The sequence below is a fragment of the Rhea americana genome, unplaced genomic scaffold, assembly GCF_003343005.1.
Source record: "Rhea americana isolate MKP2758 unplaced genomic scaffold, rheAme1 scaffold_422, whole genome shotgun sequence".
Classification (NCBI taxonomy): Eukaryota; Metazoa; Chordata; class Aves; order Rheiformes; family Rheidae; genus Rhea; species Rhea americana.
The window spans coordinates 115,511-133,867 of NW_028186560.1; the positions used below are offsets into that span (position 1 = coordinate 115,511).

The 18,357-nt window shown below is 38.9% G+C and overlaps 1 protein-coding gene across 1 annotated transcript in view; it reads left to right on the forward strand.

The window, feature by feature from the left end:
* Positions 1 to 1,345: 1,345 nt before the first annotated feature.
* LOC146590042 (myosin-1B-like) overlaps positions 1,346 to 18,357 on the forward strand; it is a 22,549-nt gene continuing 5,537 nt past the window's right edge. The window contains 29 exon segments of the mRNA XM_085315222.1: positions 1,346 to 1,362; positions 1,576 to 1,623; positions 3,593 to 3,831; positions 3,921 to 4,064; positions 4,150 to 4,306; positions 4,837 to 4,864; positions 4,960 to 5,080; positions 5,162 to 5,254; positions 5,450 to 5,513; positions 5,603 to 5,701; positions 5,805 to 5,908; positions 6,030 to 6,168; positions 7,500 to 7,618; positions 7,716 to 7,865; positions 8,491 to 8,661; positions 9,394 to 9,703; positions 10,423 to 10,496; positions 10,800 to 10,887; positions 10,982 to 11,099; positions 12,035 to 12,158; positions 12,247 to 12,383; positions 13,480 to 13,735; positions 14,948 to 15,190; positions 15,297 to 15,473; positions 15,561 to 15,706; positions 15,793 to 15,883; positions 15,972 to 16,361; positions 16,982 to 17,108; positions 18,186 to 18,326. Coding sequence (XP_085171348.1) covers positions 3,628 to 3,831; positions 3,921 to 4,064; positions 4,150 to 4,306; positions 4,837 to 4,864; positions 4,960 to 5,080; positions 5,162 to 5,254; positions 5,450 to 5,513; positions 5,603 to 5,701; positions 5,805 to 5,908; positions 6,030 to 6,168; positions 7,500 to 7,618; positions 7,716 to 7,865; positions 8,491 to 8,661; positions 9,394 to 9,703; positions 10,423 to 10,496; positions 10,800 to 10,887; positions 10,982 to 11,099; positions 12,035 to 12,158; positions 12,247 to 12,383; positions 13,480 to 13,735; positions 14,948 to 15,190; positions 15,297 to 15,473; positions 15,561 to 15,706; positions 15,793 to 15,883; positions 15,972 to 16,361; positions 16,982 to 17,108; positions 18,186 to 18,326 — 4,015 coding nt within the window. The 5' untranslated portion in view covers positions 1,346 to 1,362; positions 1,576 to 1,623; positions 3,593 to 3,627.

An 18,357-nucleotide genomic window follows, 5' to 3' on the forward strand; every position in this document is an offset into this window, starting at 1 on the left:
AATTTCCTCACTTTCTATCCGGACCTCTGAGTAGGTGACACTAAGAGGGAGTGGGGCCCAGCAGGTGGTGCTGGTGGGGGGGGAAGGGCGGGGGACGGACAGTGTGCTATATAGGAAAGAAACAAAATCAAGGTCTGCATAGGTGTGAAAGTGTTTCAAAATTAATTAGAGGGCTCCACTGCCCCCCCCTCCTCTCCCCTACCTGTGCTATTGCAGGAACTGTGAGTAACTCCCTTGATAACCTCTGTGGTAGGGCATCCTAGGGATCAGCACAACAGAAATGGCCTTCTCTACATACTAGTGTGGGGTTCACCTTCTTGTTACAATGCTTGCCCCTCTCTTTTCCAGATCAGAACAGGACAAGGCTGTTGCTTTCCTCTTATTCACTCTTTCCCCTATGTCAGCATCTAGCACACCTGTCCTGCACAAAGTAGTTCTGAACCACTTTGTTACGTTAGGACAGAACGTCTCTTGCGTTCAGTGGCATGTGTGTCTAACTTTAGTACAACAGCTCCACAGCTCTGTTCGTGCTGTTCTTAAAAACCTTCAGCCCCAAACACAACGAGGGTGGCTTCCTGAGCCTTTCTTCCAGGATCTAACTGTGTGACTTCAGTCTTAAGGGCTTATATCTCCAACTCTGGACTTGTTTTTCTCACTTTACACTTTTCTTGGTCTTCGTGTCCATTGTGACCTGCTGTTACCCTTTGGAATCACAACCCTATTTACTTCCTCCTCCTTAATCCTAGTATCATATCTTGTCAGTGTCTATAGACTCACCCATCTCACTTCTCTTAATTTATCCTCAATCCTTTCTGCTGCTTAGTCATTCAAATCATCCCTTGATTCTCATGCCTGTAATTTCTGTTTCTGCTTGGATGCTTCCTCCTGTATTGGGATTCCCTTCCTCTGATAACAAACCTGCTCGTCAGTGGGACCCCTAATGCCTTCCTGCATTGCAGATTCAGAGCATTTGTAGCCACACAGTAGCTTCCTCTTTCACCTCTTTATTCCCACATATTCGTTGTGACAATACACTGGATTATCCTCTCTTTCTCTACCCAAGTCAGCATCCCATAGATTACAGTGTCCATGCAGCCCCTTTCATCACCTTTAGCACAACCTCCTGTTTTCCTCTCTTCCCATCTTCTCTTGTCAAATTATTTATAGGAGATTGATTCACAAACCTGTTATGTCTAATTATATCCAATTCACTTCTAATATGAATGGGAATTCTGCTAGGAGCTGAGATTGCCAAAAATGTTTTGACCTAAGAAGGAGGAGGCAACTGCTACGTATGCAGATCAGATCCTATAAAAATCTCCTGAGATCAGTGTGCCTTGTCCTTCCTCAGAATTCTCTAAGGTAAGAGTGTTAGAGGCTTTAGACTGGGTGGTGGGGGATGGAGGGCAACTGGCCCTGCATTCCACAAGTACCACTGCATTCATTCCATGGGGGACTGCCAGCACCAGTTGGGATTTTCAGTCTGCTTTCAAGGCATCTATGTTTTCAGTCTATGTTTTTTTCTATGGAATTCTGTGCAGCAGTAATAAGGAAGTTCCTAATTCTATCTTACAGTACTGACCAGCTTCCAGTCTGCAAGCTGTTCATCTGGTCTCACAAAAGGTAAGATCCCAATTTATTCATTTTATAGGGACAGAGAGAGATGCTCTACAGTAGGATTGCTACACAGGTGTGTTGACAATTCCTATATCCCTTATATTTATGTCCACTGTATAAATGCAGTACAATATTTGAAATGGATTGCCCATCAGAGGCAAGATTCTCAAAGATTCTGATCTTAGAAGTACTGACTTCTACATTTTCCCCAGGATTCTCCCACCAGGATTTCCTACATTTCCAGATATTAAGTTATAAGCTTAGGAAGAATAGTCCTGAGAAGAAAATCTCAATTTCTAATTACTTGTCCATAGATGAAATCTATTCTTGAACTAAACAATTATCCATTTTTTCTTGTCCATATTTATTATCTGTTCATATTAATTTTGTCTAATATTTGGGCAATTAAATATTTCTCAATTATTAAATGTCAACAAGCTACCGTATTTAAGGAAGATAATATGCTTTGAAGAAGCGGATATGAGTTAGTGTGACACTGATTTCAGAAAAAAAAATCACATAAAACTGCTAAGAGAATATAGTCATCAAATCCTTTAAAATGGCAATATCAAGAATCCAAATCGGTTTCCTTTTGTGAAATGCAGGGTTTTATACTTGTTATTTTTTAACAAAAAGGCAATGTAAGTTGACAGATAGCTTTGCTAATGTAAGACTTCTGTATATTTCTATAGGAATCTACTTTGCAAAAAGAATGTGAAACAGCATAGGCAATGYTACATCTGCTGGAGGAAGATTGGTTACATTTTAAAAACTTTTCTAATCAGTTTGTAAAATGATCTCATTCAACTAATACATTTTAACATAATTAAGTGAAAGATATTATAGATAGAAACAAAACCATCAGTCATGCTGATAACAGGAGATTTCATCTAGCAAGCCTGTGACTTTTAAAATGAGCTAGAGTTGATAACACAAGAGTCTGTTATGAACTCAGACTTTGCTGGATAAGAGGACAAAACAAATTTTTCACATATAAATGGTGAAATAGTGTGGAACAAGCATTACCACAGAAGTATTGTGGTACTGTAATAGTATTTCTGTTAGGCTGGTCATACTTCAATAAGGAGGTTGATAAACAGGAATGGGTTCAGAAAAGACCTTAAAGAATTATTCARAGTTAAAAATATCTTCTACTCAATGAAAGTGAAGAAGTCAGTTTCTCGAGGAAGAACTAACAAAATAGTTAAACTTCATCGAACTTTCCTCCATGGTTGCAAATATCTCATGCAAATGGCATTTTTAATCTATTCAGAAATGCAACTCAAAATCCAAAAGATAGATGATGAATGTAGATAAAAATAGAAATTTGAAAAATTTTGAAACAGTGTTAACTTTGGAACAATATACCTGAATTATAGTGGCTTCACCACTGCATGAAACTTTTCAACTAAGATTTTATAGACTGGAAATAATAAACAGAGTTTCTGCTTTGAAAAAGGAATGAATGAATGAAAAATTACCCAGTCTATGTTATGAAGCAATCAAAGCAGAGAATATCAATAATGTTTGTTAGCAGGTGGGTCTATAGAATAATTGAAAAATTTGACAATTTGGACAATTTTATCCTGAGAAAATATCTTCAATGAGAAGTACTAACAGTTTTAAGTCTCTACATATCTAATGTACTGAGATATGTCTAGTGAAAGTCTAGTGAAAGTAGTGTTTGGAATCTTGGAAAGRATCTGCTTATCCTGTTAATTCAACAAATGAAAAAATTTGGAGAATATTCATCTGAAAATGCAATAGTCCAGTGCACCTAGAGACCTGAATATATTAAAAAGAAAAAAAAAAGAATGAAAATTAAACAACAGAACTCTGAATTAGCATGCAGAAGAATGAAGGAAAGAATCACTTCAATCAATTTATACATATACCAGAGAACACTGGAAATCTACTGTTCTGTGTGAGTATATTTCTATCATGCACTACTGTAATATATTTTCTACCTTCACAGATACTTGCTGCATTACTCCCAGTTAAATTGCAGCCATGTCTACAGATGCTGAGATGGCCATCTTTGGGGAGGCAGCKCCTTACCTCCGAAAGTCWGAAAAGGAGAGAATTGARGCCCAGAACAGACCTTTTGATGCCAAATCATCAGTCTTTGTGGTACATGCTAAGGAATCYTATGTGAAAAGCAAAATCCAGAGYAAAGAAGGAGGAAAGGTCACTGTCAAGACTGAAGGCGGAGAAGTGAGTACAAAAACCAAGACTTGACAATATAATTTAATCCTACTCAGGGCTTTTAGCTGACACTTTTGGATCTCCCTTTTCCTTGGCAGACTCTGACTGTGAAGGAAGATCAGGTCTTCTCCATGAACCCTCCCAAATATGATAAAATTGAGGACATGGCCATGATGACCCACCTCCATGAACCTGCTGTGCTGTATAACCTCAAAGAGCGTTATGCAGCCTGGATGATCTACGTAAGTACCAGCAGCAGTCTTCCTGCAAGCAGCTGGGAAGAACTGCTGCAAGTGGAAGCCAACGTTCTGTCTCTTTTCCTCACAGACCTACTCGGGTCTCTTCTGTGTCACTGTCAACCCCTACAAGTGGCTGCCAGTGTACAACCCGGAGGTGGTGTTGGCCTACCGAGGCAAAAAGCGCCAGGAGGCCCCTCCCCACATCTTCTCCATCTCTGACAACGCCTATCAGTTCATGTTAACTGGTGAGTGCTTGGTATCCTTCACTGCAACCAAAACAAAAAAGCCCAGACTCTTCTTACTGGGGGATGTGGCAAAGCTAAGGACACCATAGTTGTATGAGCCAAAATGAACCTGAAAGACACATGGACTCAGTATTGCACATTATTTACACTTTACTGTACTAAATTCTACACTCCTTCACTGAAGGAACAGTGTTTGAGTCACATAATTAACTGATGRGACTTTAATATTTCCATTTAACCCTATATTTTGCAGATGAGTAGGTAGTTCCATTAGATTTTCTGAAGAGAATTGGGTGAAGGACATCTGGATACAAACTTGGTCTGAGGACCATGTGCATCTGTACTTCTGTGCATCCATTTGAGCTTATGTTTATTATTGCTGGGACCTATAAGGGTGCAGCTGGAATTGGGTAACTTTTTCTGGGAGTCAGTGTTAAGACTTTCTGAAAAACACTCAACACTATTTTCAGTCAGCTCAGTGTTACTCAGGACAACTGCTAACAGTGTCTTTTGTTCTGTCTCTATCATAGATCGTGAGAATCAGTCAGTCCTGATCACGTATGTACATTGCCTGCTCAGATTTTTGATGGATTGCTCTGTGCCAGACCTGCTGCCTGACCATACRCTCTCTGCTTCTCTCTCTGGCTTCACAGTGGAGAATCYGGTGCCGGGAAGACTGTGAACACAAAGCGTGTCATCCAGTACTTTGCAACAATTGCAGCTAGTGGGGAGAAGAAGAAGGAGGAACAGCCACAGCAGGCAGGAAAAATGCAGGTGAGTTCCTAGGGACAGCAGCAACAACAGCTGTCAGCTTCATTTACAAGCTATATCATTACAATGGGATTTCTATCTTAGGGGACGCTTGAGGATCAAATCATCAGTGCCAACCCACTGCTGGAAGCTTTTGGAAATGCCAAGACTGTGAGGAATGACAAYTCCTCACGCTTTGTGAGTTTTTTTTAGTAAGAATATATATGGTGGTTTTTTTACAAATGCAAAATTGCATTCCTGCAATGGAAGTTAACAAAATACACTACTGTGAATTTGAAAACCTGTTTGGAAATGCCCAGAGGTGTTTCTAAAACAGAAAACACAGCAAAATCAATTCTAGATATCATCATCATTTTTTCCCCCCTCTTAAAGGGTAAATTCATCAGAATCCATTTTGGTGCCACAGGAAAACTGGCTTCTGCTGATATTGAAACATGTAAGAGGTCTTTCTTGACTGCTTATATTCCTTCCCATATTCCTTCCCTGGTGCACTGTTGTACCTAACTATTCTCTCTTCCTTGCAAGATCTKCTGGAGAAGTCCAGAGTCACTTTCCAGCTCAAGGCGGAAAGAAGCTACCACATATTTTATCAAATCATGTCCAACAAGAAGCCAGAGCTGATTGGTAGGAAAAAATTCATAATCCTGAATGTTGAGAAACATATAAGAATGAATCCTTTCATATTCAGTTAAACAGAGCTCATGGATGTCCTTTCATTTGTTTTCAGAAATGCTTCTGATTACAACCAATCCATATGATTTCCCATATGTAAGTCAAGGTGAGATTACTGTTCCCAGTATTGATGACCAGGAGGAGCTGATGGCCACRGATGTAAGTAATATGAAGGAATTCACAGAAAGAGTAAAAATCACAAATGATGAAAGATAAAAATCATTATATTCATACCACAATATTTTATCACATGACTTTACTTCGTGGATTCCTTTGCCAGAGTGCCATCGACATCCTGGGTTTCACTCCTGATGAAAAGGTGGCCATTTACAAGCTGACAGGGGCTGTCATGCACTATGGAAACCTGAAATTTAAGCAGAAACAACGAGAGGAGCAGGCAGAGCCGGATGGCACTGAAGGTACTCACAGAATACGCAGCTGAACTCACTATAGTATAAGGAAGAACTGTGGCCTGAATCCTCACTTCTGCCTAGTAGGAGCTTATGGGCTAGAGAAAAGTAATGGTAAAAGTGATCAGTATTATATTGACAGCTGTTGTATCCTATAGATCATTCTTCTGGTGAAGAAATGATGAAATACTGTGGGCTCTGATCCCTGATCCTTCCTCTCCTAGCCCTGAGCATACTCCTTCTCCATCTTAAATGAATCAGATAGTCATCCATTTTCTCCATGCATTTTCATGTTTGTATACTCTGAACTATATCGTTGCATGAACACAGCCAAAGGAAAGAATTCTGGGAGAAGAGTATAGTAAATAGAATTAGTGGATAATTTAATTATTAAAAAACAAATAAATAAGCAAACTCTACACGAGTGAAACAAAGTAGAAGTTCCAATTCTATTCTTGTTTCATTCCTTGTTTTCTCTAGCAATAAATATATACAGACACACAGCACCTCAAAATCAGCATCTGTGTGTGTGTGTATATATATATACATATATAYATATATATGTGTACACATATATACCTTTTAATGAGATTTGGTCCTCTCACATAAAAGAGCTCTGTAAACAGTACTCTCCATGATCTGCTCTCCATATCTTTGCTGTAAGAAGAAACAGGTGTCAAAACGGGAAGTGAGGACAGAGTGCAATCAGTAGTCTAGCAGTTGTACTTACTCAGTACTAGAGATCCCCCTGTCAGCTATTCCTCCCTCTCCCCTTCCCTCTCTCACCTCACTTTCCCTTCCTCTTCTCCTTCCCTTTTTCACATTTCATAAAGTATATTTCTATCTTGTGCATGGCTCCTATTTCTGTGAACTTTACCCATACCGAGAACATGGTCCTAGTATGAAACTGATATGAGATAGCTTGTTCATACTTTTGCCATAATCTTCCTTTCACTCCAATGACAGTATGGTTTCACTGACTTCAATCAGCACAGTGTATTTTGCTACTAACAGTTTTCCTTTTCTGTTTGTTCAGAAATTGTGACTTKGCAAAGAGACATGAAAATGGCAAATCAAACTAGAGTTCTATTTTGTCTGTTYAACTACTTGTTTATTTTTCAAAATTTGCACGCTCATTTTGAAGACATTTTGGAAGAACTGTTACGTTTACAAATCATCTCAAATCAAATGAAAAAAATCAGTAAATCAAGAAGAAGTACATAAATTTATTAGTATCTAACTTAAAGCGTATGTGACTTCTAGAGCAACATTCTGAATTACTGCAAGATATTTCAATTGGGGAGCTAACACTTGATCCTGCTGTGTGTTTGTGAGCTTAGTTGCTGACAAGGCTGCTTACCTGATGGGTCTGAACTCAGCTGACCTGCTCAAGGCCCTGTGCTACCCACGAGTCAAGGTYGGGAACGAATATGTGACCAAAGGTCAAACTGTGCAGCAGGTAAGAGATAAGTGGTGACAGAAAACGCACACAGTTTGAATTAAACCCTTTGTACTTCCTTTTTTGCTCTATATGATAACTATTCCCTTTGGTTTAGGTATACAATTCAGTGGGTGCCCTGGCAAAATCTGTCTTTGAGAAGATGTTCTTGTGGATGGTTGTTCGTATCAACCAACAGCTGGATACCAAGCAGCCCAGACAGTACTTCATTGGTGTTCTGGACATTGCTGGATTTGAAATCTTTGATGTAAGAGCAGGATCTTCACACAAGTTTCTTCAAAGGGGCACTAAAAGACTGAAATATTTATTGTTAGCATTATGRTTCTTATTATTTACTGAATAATCCTGACATTTCTGTAGTAATGKCACTGCTTCTTTTGATTCTCATATTTATTAAGCCACAAGTATGGCAGATTTTACAGATTTCTGTTGGGGCACACAGAAATGAAAATTTTGTTAAAAAGTGGTGATAGATTGTTTAACAACTAGTGTGTAAAAAAATTGATTTTGAGGAAATGAAAAAATGTCATCTTGAAGGAAGATTTCATTAATGCTGAGGCTAGATTTCATCCGAGTGTTAGGGACTAGATTGGTAGTGCACACAAATCCAAGCAGACCAGCTGTCATRACTAACCTCTTGGACTAAGCTCTGCAGCTGTTTCAAAGTTTAAAAATATGTTGGAAAGTCTTGATCTGAAAGTGTAGCTATATTAGAGGACAGAATATCCCAGTTACCTGGACAGCACTATGACTARAAATTCAGGATCTCAATCCCAGAGCACTTAACAAGTTGAAAGTAAAACCAACTAGAAGATGCAAAGTGTTCATGGAACAGAACTTTGCAGGTAAGTCTATCTCCTTGTATTCTGCAGTTCAACAGCCTGGAGCARCTGTGCATCAACTTCACCAATGAGAAACTGCAACAGTTYTTCAACCACCACATGTTTGTACTSGAGCAGGAGGAGTACAAGAAGGAAGGAATTGATTGGGAGTTCATTGACTTTGGGATGGACCTGGCTGCCTGTATTGAGCTCATTGAGAAGGTTCCTGGGCCCTAAATGCTTAATAATTCTTTAGTTTTAAAACGATTTTTTTTCCATGCTCAAAATTTGACCATTCTAATGTGTGGCACTAACACCTGATGCAGTACACTGCATGATTTTTTCTGGGCCTCTAGGCAGTTTGTGTACATTTTCATGTGCCTCTTGTTAGGAGGAGGTCAGCCCTTTGACCTATATCACTGCCTATGGGATTCTAAAGAGTGCATCTGATTCATGGGGACAAAAATTTCAGTCTTAGTCCCAATAATAAATCTGTGTTAAAGTTCATACTGAAATGCATGGGTTTTATTAATGGATGCTGAGTGAACTAATGCACTGAGAAACTTCTGATTTAATGTTGTTTAAAGAATTGTTCTATCTTGTTTCCAAGAAGTAGCATTTCAGAACTCTGAACTGTTTCTTCTTTATATCTATATGCTACTGATTTCATTCACTTTATTTTCCAGCTTCAACTAGCTTATATGCAGTGAATATCTACATGCTGTACCTTTATTATATTAAAATGATGAAACTGATGCATGARCTTAGTTTCATATAACTGATGGCATATTCACTAACAAAATGTCCTTTCTGGAAAAATAGAAGAGGACACATTTTGAAGAGCGTTTTTTGTAGAATCTTTATTTATCTTCCATATCTCTCACATATGCATTATCTTTCCCTCTCATTTCCTCTTTTTCTTCCTCTTCATTTCTGTGCTGCTATTTCTTCTAGCCCATGGGCATCTTCTCCATCCTGGAAGAGGAATGCATGTTCCCCAAGGCAACTGACACCTCTTTCAAGAACAAGCTCTATGACCAGCATCTGGGCAAGTCCAACAACTTCCAGAAGCCCAAGCCTTCCAAAGGCAAGGTTGAAGCCCACTTCTCCCTGGTGCACTATGCTGGCACAGTGGACTACAACATCACTGGCTGGCTTGAGAAGAACAAGGACCCCCTGAATGAAACTGTTGTGGGGCTGTACCAGAAATCATCTCTGAAGACACTTGCCTTACTCTTTGCCTCTGTTGGTGGGGCAGAAACAGGTGATTTATTTGAAATCAGTTTTACTATAATTTACAGCAATGAACTCTTGCAATAATACTCTAAATTGTAGGATGTATGTTCTCAAAAAATAATTTTCATGGTATTGCTTAACCACAGTGATTTAAAAATATGTGGAAAACATGCTTTTTATACAGAAAAAATTTCTGAATATGCATAATGCAAGGTGTGTGAGCCCAGAACCACGTCTACTTTTTGAAACTCAGTCTCTCAGTCTAATAAAAGATATTACTTTTCTCTTGACACCTTTATAGATGTGTAGGTTTTGAAAATGGAATACAGTATTAACATAGGCTTCCTGGCATCACCAAATGATTTTTACAATGAGGGGCTTTCCTACTAAATACACAAGGGAAGGCTATCAAACCCAGCAACATGCTGTTAAATTTACAAAACTAATGTGTAATACAATGATGTTGATGCATTGGCTTCACTCTTTAGTGAGTTATTTAATTTCTTAATTATCTTTAGTATGAAAAAGTTGCATTTTAATTCCYGTTTGCATTTTCTCAACTTCAGCTTAAAATCATAAGATTTTATCTTAAAAAACAAATCTCTCCCGTTTACTCCTGTTAGTAAATATGCAGGCATTYACAAATTTTTATCTTACTATTACATTTTTATAAGATGAATACACAAGGTTCTTCAAATTCTAACTCTGTATTTTTTCATTTCTTTTTAAAAAATCATAATTGCTCAGAGAGTGGCGGCAGTGGCAAGAAGGGCAGCAAGAAGAAGGGTTCTTCTTTCCAGACTGTGTCAGCTCTTTTCCGGGTACTGTAGATTCATCTTTATAAATTGTACTAAATTGGGGAGGGGAGGGAAGAGAGAAAACTCAGTACAGATCAATCAATTCTGCTTGATTTAGTATACAAAGCCACTATTTTGAGAAAGGACAAGGGGTTGTGCTTCTTAATAAAGAAGAATTCCCATTGAATCATTCAAAGTATTACTTTATCTGAATTTCAGAACTGGCCAGAAGTTTGCATGATCTTATTGCAGTGGTTTTACTCCATCTAATAATGAGATCACAAATGTAATATTTTTAAACATAAATCTTTGCTCTTGCTCTTACAGGAAAATTTAAACAAGTTGATGAGCAATCTGCGAAGTACACACCCCCATTTTGTGCGATGCCTCATTCCCAATGAAACAAAAACACCTGGTAAGATGTTCAAGTTCAGAGRTCTCTTACCGTGAGGAATCTGTTCTTCTCTGTGCACTACAAGGAAGTATCAGCTCATGGTGTCATTCATTAGGGGCCATGGAGCATGAACTGGTGCTGCACCAGCTGCGATGTAATGGTGTGCTGGAAGGGATCAGAATTTGCAGGAAAGGATTTCCCAGCAGAATCCTCTATGCAGACTTTAAACAAAGGTCAGATTCCACTTTTCCACCCTCCATCATAACCTTGCTGAATAATTTGCATTTCCTAATGATTTTARTTACTGTGGAAGGGGTTTATTGTACCTGTCCTTAGGTATGCAAAAGCCAGTTGTTCAAGTTAGTCTTCCAGCTTCTTCCTCTAGCTAATGAGAAGAACAGGTATTTTCAGAGGGCAATAAATTATTTCTGTTCTTGATTCATCATTTAGTATGATATAAGTCCTCTTTTAATTAACTATCCTGAAATACACTTGTCTAGCTTAAAATTAGTTATCTAACTTTGCCATCCAAAAGTTGACATCACCACAGGGATGACAWAACCCTGTGCTTATCATAGAACTCAATCAGTGATGCTTCTGTCTGTGGAATTAAAGAAGTCTAAGTCAGCCTCTACTGGGGAAGGCTGGGAGTCTAAGCTTCTCACCTTAGTTCCCAATGTTATGGAGAATGAATCTAGACCATAATGGAGAACTTATCATCATGAGAGGGACTAGAAAGTGGAAATCACAAAATTTGTTTATTCTTATATGTTGTATTATGAAAATCRCCTGAAAAATGCTCCAGTGCTATACCCTGGCACTATTTTGGATGAAGAATTGCTTCTCATTCCCACTTTCTATTCTTGCTCATAGAGCTCTCATTCGAAGATAAGATATTAGCTAATGGGGTGTGCAAAATATACCAGCTATTATCCCTGGAGATCAGTCTCCAYTCTGTGTCAAGAATTGCTGAACTAAGAAAGTGAAAAGCTTTTCCTAAAAATATGTTTACYCATGAAAATGTCATCTCTAAACAGTGGAAGAGAATTCAGGCTATGCACCTCTTCAGCTCTTGATCCTTCTGCAGAAAATGTTAAAAATGGCATCAGCTGGTTGCAGGTTTGATTGAGCTTTCAGAAATCTGTTCATATTCTACTTCTTCCCATAGGTACAAGGTGCTTAATGCAAGTGCTATCCCAGAGGGACAGTTCATTGACAGCAAGAAAGCTTCTGAGAAGCTCCTTGGCTCTATCGATGTGGACCACACTCAGTATAAATTTGGTCACACCAAGGTACAAACACTCCTTGACTGAAATACTCTGTATCTGCTGTGCTTTATGCCACCTGACAGTGGTGTGTTGCAATATTCTCTTTCTCAAGGTGTTCTTCAAAGCTGGGCTACTGGGACTCCTGGAGGAGATGAGAGATGACAAGCTGGCACAGCTCATCACTCGTACTCAAGCCATTTGTAGGGGGTACCTGATGAGAGCGGAGTTCAAGAAGATGATGGAGAGAAGGTTGATATTTACAGTATTTGACCTGTTGAGACAATCCTCATCACTCACCAAAGACATGAACAAAAATGAAGCTGAGCCACTTCTCTCTGAACTTCCATTTATTTCTCATTAATTTAGTTTACCAGTTAGTTTATCAGTATATGTGTGTTTGGGAGTATAAACTGGCGCTAGGAAAAGGAGTATAAAACCCTGTTTTAGGAAAAAATACGGCAATCTTCAATTTATATCTCCTTTTGTGCTACTTTTTGCTATATTCYGTAAATGGCTAAATTTTTCATATATGTCCAAAAATCAGATACCTACTCTTAGTTAAACTGCCATTATAGTCAAAGGGGAGAAATACATACTTCTAAAACAGAAGTATATCCTTATTYTCTTGGATAACAGTCATGAAATGGACCAAATTGTCCTCTGGAGGTGTTCCTTTTCTTTAGCCATAAAAGTGAGATGAGACCATCTTTACATCATACTACGGAGTTTGGCTGAGATATTTCTTAATAAGTTTTGAAATGTTATGCTGTATTGCGCTTGTCACCCCTTTTGGGTGCTTCATGCTTTGCTAAAATAGCGGGACAACTTTTTAGAGCAGAGCTATTACATCCACTATGTGCATTTATTAGCTCTCTATCAGCTAACCCRCATTCTTTGAGGGATCCTTCATTGTACCATCTGTACTTGGCTGATAAAGGATCTGTTTCTGATGACGGTGTACAAAAGTGCTGAAAATTCAGTGTAGGAGTGAATTGCATGGAGTTTGATCTGCATACTGAGAAGGGTGAAAATGTACGTTGACTTGCTTTAAGCCCTCTTAGAACTGATTAGGTGTTGACTCAGTAACTCCTAGWTTTTATTTAGTATTTATTATATGAGTGAGCCTATTTCATCTYCTAGGACTACCTAGATAATGAAATTCTGTTTGGAAATTGGTAAAGTTTATAGAATCTGCCATTTAGACTTATCTTTTTAAAAAAAATCACATAACTGCGTACACACACACACACATACACATGATATGTTCAACTATGTACAACTATTATATATAAAACTGTATATATATATTCATATATACAGTTAAACATATGTTTTAATGTTTCAGGGAATCCATCTTCTGCATCCAGTACAATGTTCGTTCATTCATGAACGTCAAGCACTGGCCGTGGATGAAGCTGTTCTTCAAGATCAAACCCTTGCTGAAGAGTGCAGAATCTGAGAAGGAAATGGCCACCATGAAGGAAGAATTTGAGAAAACCAAGGAAGAGCTTGCAAAGTCTGAGGCAAAGAGGAAGGAGCTGGAGGAGAAAATGGTGTCCCTCCTGCAGGAGAAAAATGACCTGCAGCTCCAAGTGCAGGCTGTAAGTGTTGCTAATGTTTTTGACTCATAACCCCCTGTGTAAAACAGTCCCAAGTATCACAATAAGAAACATCTGATCCCAAAAGAGTATTTATTTAAATACAACAAATATAAATTATAAAATATGAAGGAAAATCACACCAAAAAGCCAACGTGAAAATAACAAATTTACAATGACAGCTAATCCCTTTGGCTTTTAAATCARGCATGAATAATCAGTAAATTGTACAGCTTGCAGTATAATATTTTTAATCATACATGGCAAAAATCAAATGGACTGTACTTTAAAAACACATTTTTACTGATCATGAAGACAGCCTAAAGTGATCTGTTTGGCTGTAGATAGTGACCAGGTAGATATTTAAAGGTCGATAAGATGAATTGGAAACCAGCTGACTGTTCAGTCCATACAAAKTCTTCTGTCTGGGATGGTAAATACGTTCTTTGCCAAAATCATGAGGAAAAGAACTAACACTACATGGAGTATAATGGTTAGTTCTCCAAATTCAAAGTTTGCATTTTAAGATATTTGTAAATTCAGGCAATTGATATTTCACTGATAAAACACCAGTCTTTTTTCCAAACACTTTTTAATTCACCACAAAGACTATAGACCTGCCTGGTCAACGGTTGCCTTTGAAACAGGATCTTAAGGCAATACATTGCAGTATAAACTAAAGACTTCATTAAAGATGAGTTCATGCTCAATAAATCATCTTGTCATAGTTGCAATAAGCATTTCTCAGCAGAATATTGGAATATTTAGCTCTTAGGTTTTAGACTTTGGTTGTAAAAAATCTGCTTACAGGGATTTCCAAAAACTTCTATGTCAGTCTACAGTCCAGTGAAATTCAACATTAATAAAAAGATGAAAAAATACAAGGCAGATACTGCCATGTCTATTTTCAGGCACTATTTTCAAAGTAAATTTATTCTTGAGTTACATGTACAGCAAAAGAGCATAAAAAAAAACCTGCTCAGGGTCTGCATTTACAATGTGATACTTAAAAATACATATACCTTTAACCTAAGGATTAAAGGCATTCCAAGACATGTAGATACTCCTACGATAATGAGTTTTAACTAAAATTGTCATTGCAAAGATACCTTGAAAATAATAATTCCTTCTTTGAAAATCAAGAGGAAAAAAATATATGACGCAAGTATAAGAACAGAATTGTGTAAAGTATTACATTAAATGTATCTTGTGTAGGAAGCTGATGGTTTGGCTGACGCAGAGGAAAGATGTGACCAGCTGATCAAAACCAAAATTCAGTTGGAAGCTAAAATCAAGGAGCTAACAGAGAGAGCAGAAGATGAAGAAGAGATGAATGCTGAGCTGACAGCCAAGAAGAGGAAACTGGAGGACGAATGCTCAGAGCTGAAGAAAGATATTGATGACCTGGAGTTAACRCTGGCCAAAGTTGAGAAGGAAAAACATGCCACCGAAAACAAGGTATAGCAGAGAACKCATCACTCTCGCTCCAGAAATCAGTGCTGTGCTGGTACAGCACGTTTGTAGCTACTTCCTTTACTTACCCCCTGCTCCCTTTTTCTCACAGGTCAAAAACCTCACTGAGGAGATGGCGGCCCTGGACGAGAACATTGCCAAGCTGACAAAAGAGAAGAAAGCCCTCCAAGAGGCCCACCAGCAGACTCTGGATGACCTGCAGGCAGAGGAGGACAAAGTCAATACGCTGACCAAAGCCAAAACCAAGCTGGAGCAGCAAGTGGACGATGTAAGTCCAAATATACATTCAGCAAGAACAGGACAGTTGTTTAGGTAGACCTGGCTGGCAGAGCACTCATGAYCTTGTTCTGTTTAGCTCGAAGGGTCCCTGGAGCAAGAGAAGAAACTGCGCATGGACCTTGAGAGAGCCAAGAGGAAACTCGAGGGAGACCTGAAGCTGGCCCATGAATCCACAATGGATTTGGAAAATGATAAGCAGCAGCTGGATGAGAAACTGAAGAAGTAAGTGTGGCTGTGGGGCACCTTTGTACTCTTCAAGTGCACACATGTTTTTCGCTGGGCACTAACAYGGTTTGCTTTGTGCAAAGGAAAGACTTTGAAATCAGCCAGATCCAGAGCAAAATTGAGGATGAGCAAGCCCTGGGCATGCAATTACAGAAGAAGATCAAGGAGCTGCAGGCAAGTCTTTGTTCCTTGCCTTCTCTCACACYGTCAGAGGTCAGGCAGGGGCAGGGCATGGGTGTGAATGGTGCCTAATGTTCYSCAGGCCCGAATTGAGGAACTRGAGGAGGAAATTGAGGCAGAACGTGCTTCTCGGGCCAAAGCAGAAAGGCAGAGAGCGGACCTCTCCAGGGAGCTGGAGGAGATCAGTGAGCGCCTGGAAGAAGCAGGGGGAGCTACAGCAGCTCAGATTGAGRTGAACAAGAAGCGTGAGGCAGAATTTCAGAAGATGCGYCGGGACCTGGAGGAGGCCACTCTGCAGCATGAAGCCACAGCTGCTGCCCTGCGGAAGAAGCATGCGGACAGCACAGCGGAGTTCGGGGAGCAAATAGACAACCTTCAGCGCGTCAAGCAGAAGCTGGAGAAGGAGAAGAGTGAGCTGAAGMTGGAGATTGATGACATGGCCAGTAACATGGAGTCTGTCTCCAAAGCCAAGGTACTGCAATGTTTCTTCAGAGCAATTTGAACATAGTGAAGTATTCATATTTTAAAATATTTAAATTAACCACATTTTAAAATAAAAAGTTACACTTTATAACATTTTTACCTATTTCAATATTASTACWATACTATGTGGATGTGTTTTGGTGMGAGCTATATCTGAAGCACCTAGCCTAAAGAACTCTAAGACATGCATTGCTGGGATCAGAATGTTATACTATAATGAAAGATACTGAAGTTATCAATTTTTTAGTTTCTTTTAAAGTATRAATTACTTCAGTTCTACCCATTTCTTTTTCCTTCCTATTGTTCTTTTCCTCCTTTAAACACTTTAATGACATAATCAGTAAGTGACAAATAGAAATTAAAAAAAAGATCTCCATGATACAGCATGCTAGCATTCATTTTCTCTATTTCAAGAGCTAGATAGGCACATTAATTAATTATGCAAATATTAAAATTTGAGTTTGAAGTTTTATAGTGAAACATATCAGTCTTCTGAGACTTTGACTTACATACTCCTAAATCATTGGCTTTTTCTTCTCGTTCACAGTAACCCTGTGTGTTGAACAAACAGTCATTTAGCATTTTTCATTCTGTTCTTCACACACATAGGCCAATCTAGAGAAGATGTGTCGCACTCTGGAAGATCAGCTAAGTGAGATTAAGACAAAGGAGGAGGAGCATCAGTGCACAATTAATGACATGAGTGCTCAGAGAGCAAGGCTACAAACAGAGGCTGGTAAGATACTGATGTTTTTTAAGAGAACAATGTAAATGACAGGGGGCCAAAAAAAACCCTAGGATCAAAAAGATGACATGAAGACCTGGGAGTCCTAGAATACAAGTTGAACATGAGCCAGCAGTGCCCTTGCAGCAATAAATAAATAAATAAATWAATTAAAAAATTAAAAAATTAATAGAATSCCAGACTGCATTAGGAAGAGTGTTACCAGGAGGCTGAGAGAGGTCATCCTTCCCCTCTACGCACTGCTGGTGAGACCACACCTGGAGCGCTGTGTCCAGTACTGAACGCCCCAGTACAAAAGAGGTATAGATCTACTGCAGTGAGTACAGCACAGGGCCACAAAGATGATCAAGGGGTTAGAGCATCTATYCCAGTTCCAACAGAGAGACCTGGGATTGTTTAGCATAGAGAAAAGAAGACTCAGGGGAACTTTATCAATGTGTATAAACACACGATGGGAGGCAGTAAAGAATATGGAGTCAAACTCTTCTCAGTAGCATCCATAACAGGACAAGAGACACTGGGCACAAACTGAAATACAGAAAATCCTGCTTAAAAATAAGAAAAGAAAAATACTGTAAAGACGGTCAAAAACTGGAACAGGTAGCCCACAGAGGTTGTAGAGTCCCTATCCTTGTTGATATTCAAAACACAACTGGACACAGTCCAGGGCAACCTCCTCTACCTGACCCAGCTTTGAATAAGSAGGTTGTACTAGATTATCTCCAGAGGTGACTTTCAACCTCAATAGTCCTGTGAGTCTATGAAATGCAATACCTCAGCACACGCACCATGCGGTATCCATACTGCAAGTTTGATGTTTCAGGAAAATACTGGACTTAGTGCAAATACACAGTATGATYGCTGAGGTATCAAAGAAGGGGGCATATTTGCAATTCTCTGCCTCTAATGAAATGCTCCAGAGTGCTTAGAGGATCTCAATAGGTATTACTGACAAAGATTCAATAGAAGAAAAAAAATCAAAATATTTTTCACATGCATTTAGTTAATAAGGTTATCACCTTTAAATCAGTCATAAAAAGGTTCTCTAACTTATTTGGACCTTTTCAGGTGAATATTCACGCCAGGTGGAGGAGAAAGATGCTCTGATTTCTCAGCTGTCAAGAGGCAAGCAGGCATTCACCCAACAAATTGAAGAACTCAAGAGGCATTTAGAGGAAGAAATAAAGGTGAGAGCACTTTCCAAAACCTGTCTTTGGAGTACTTTTCCTACTGTCTAAGC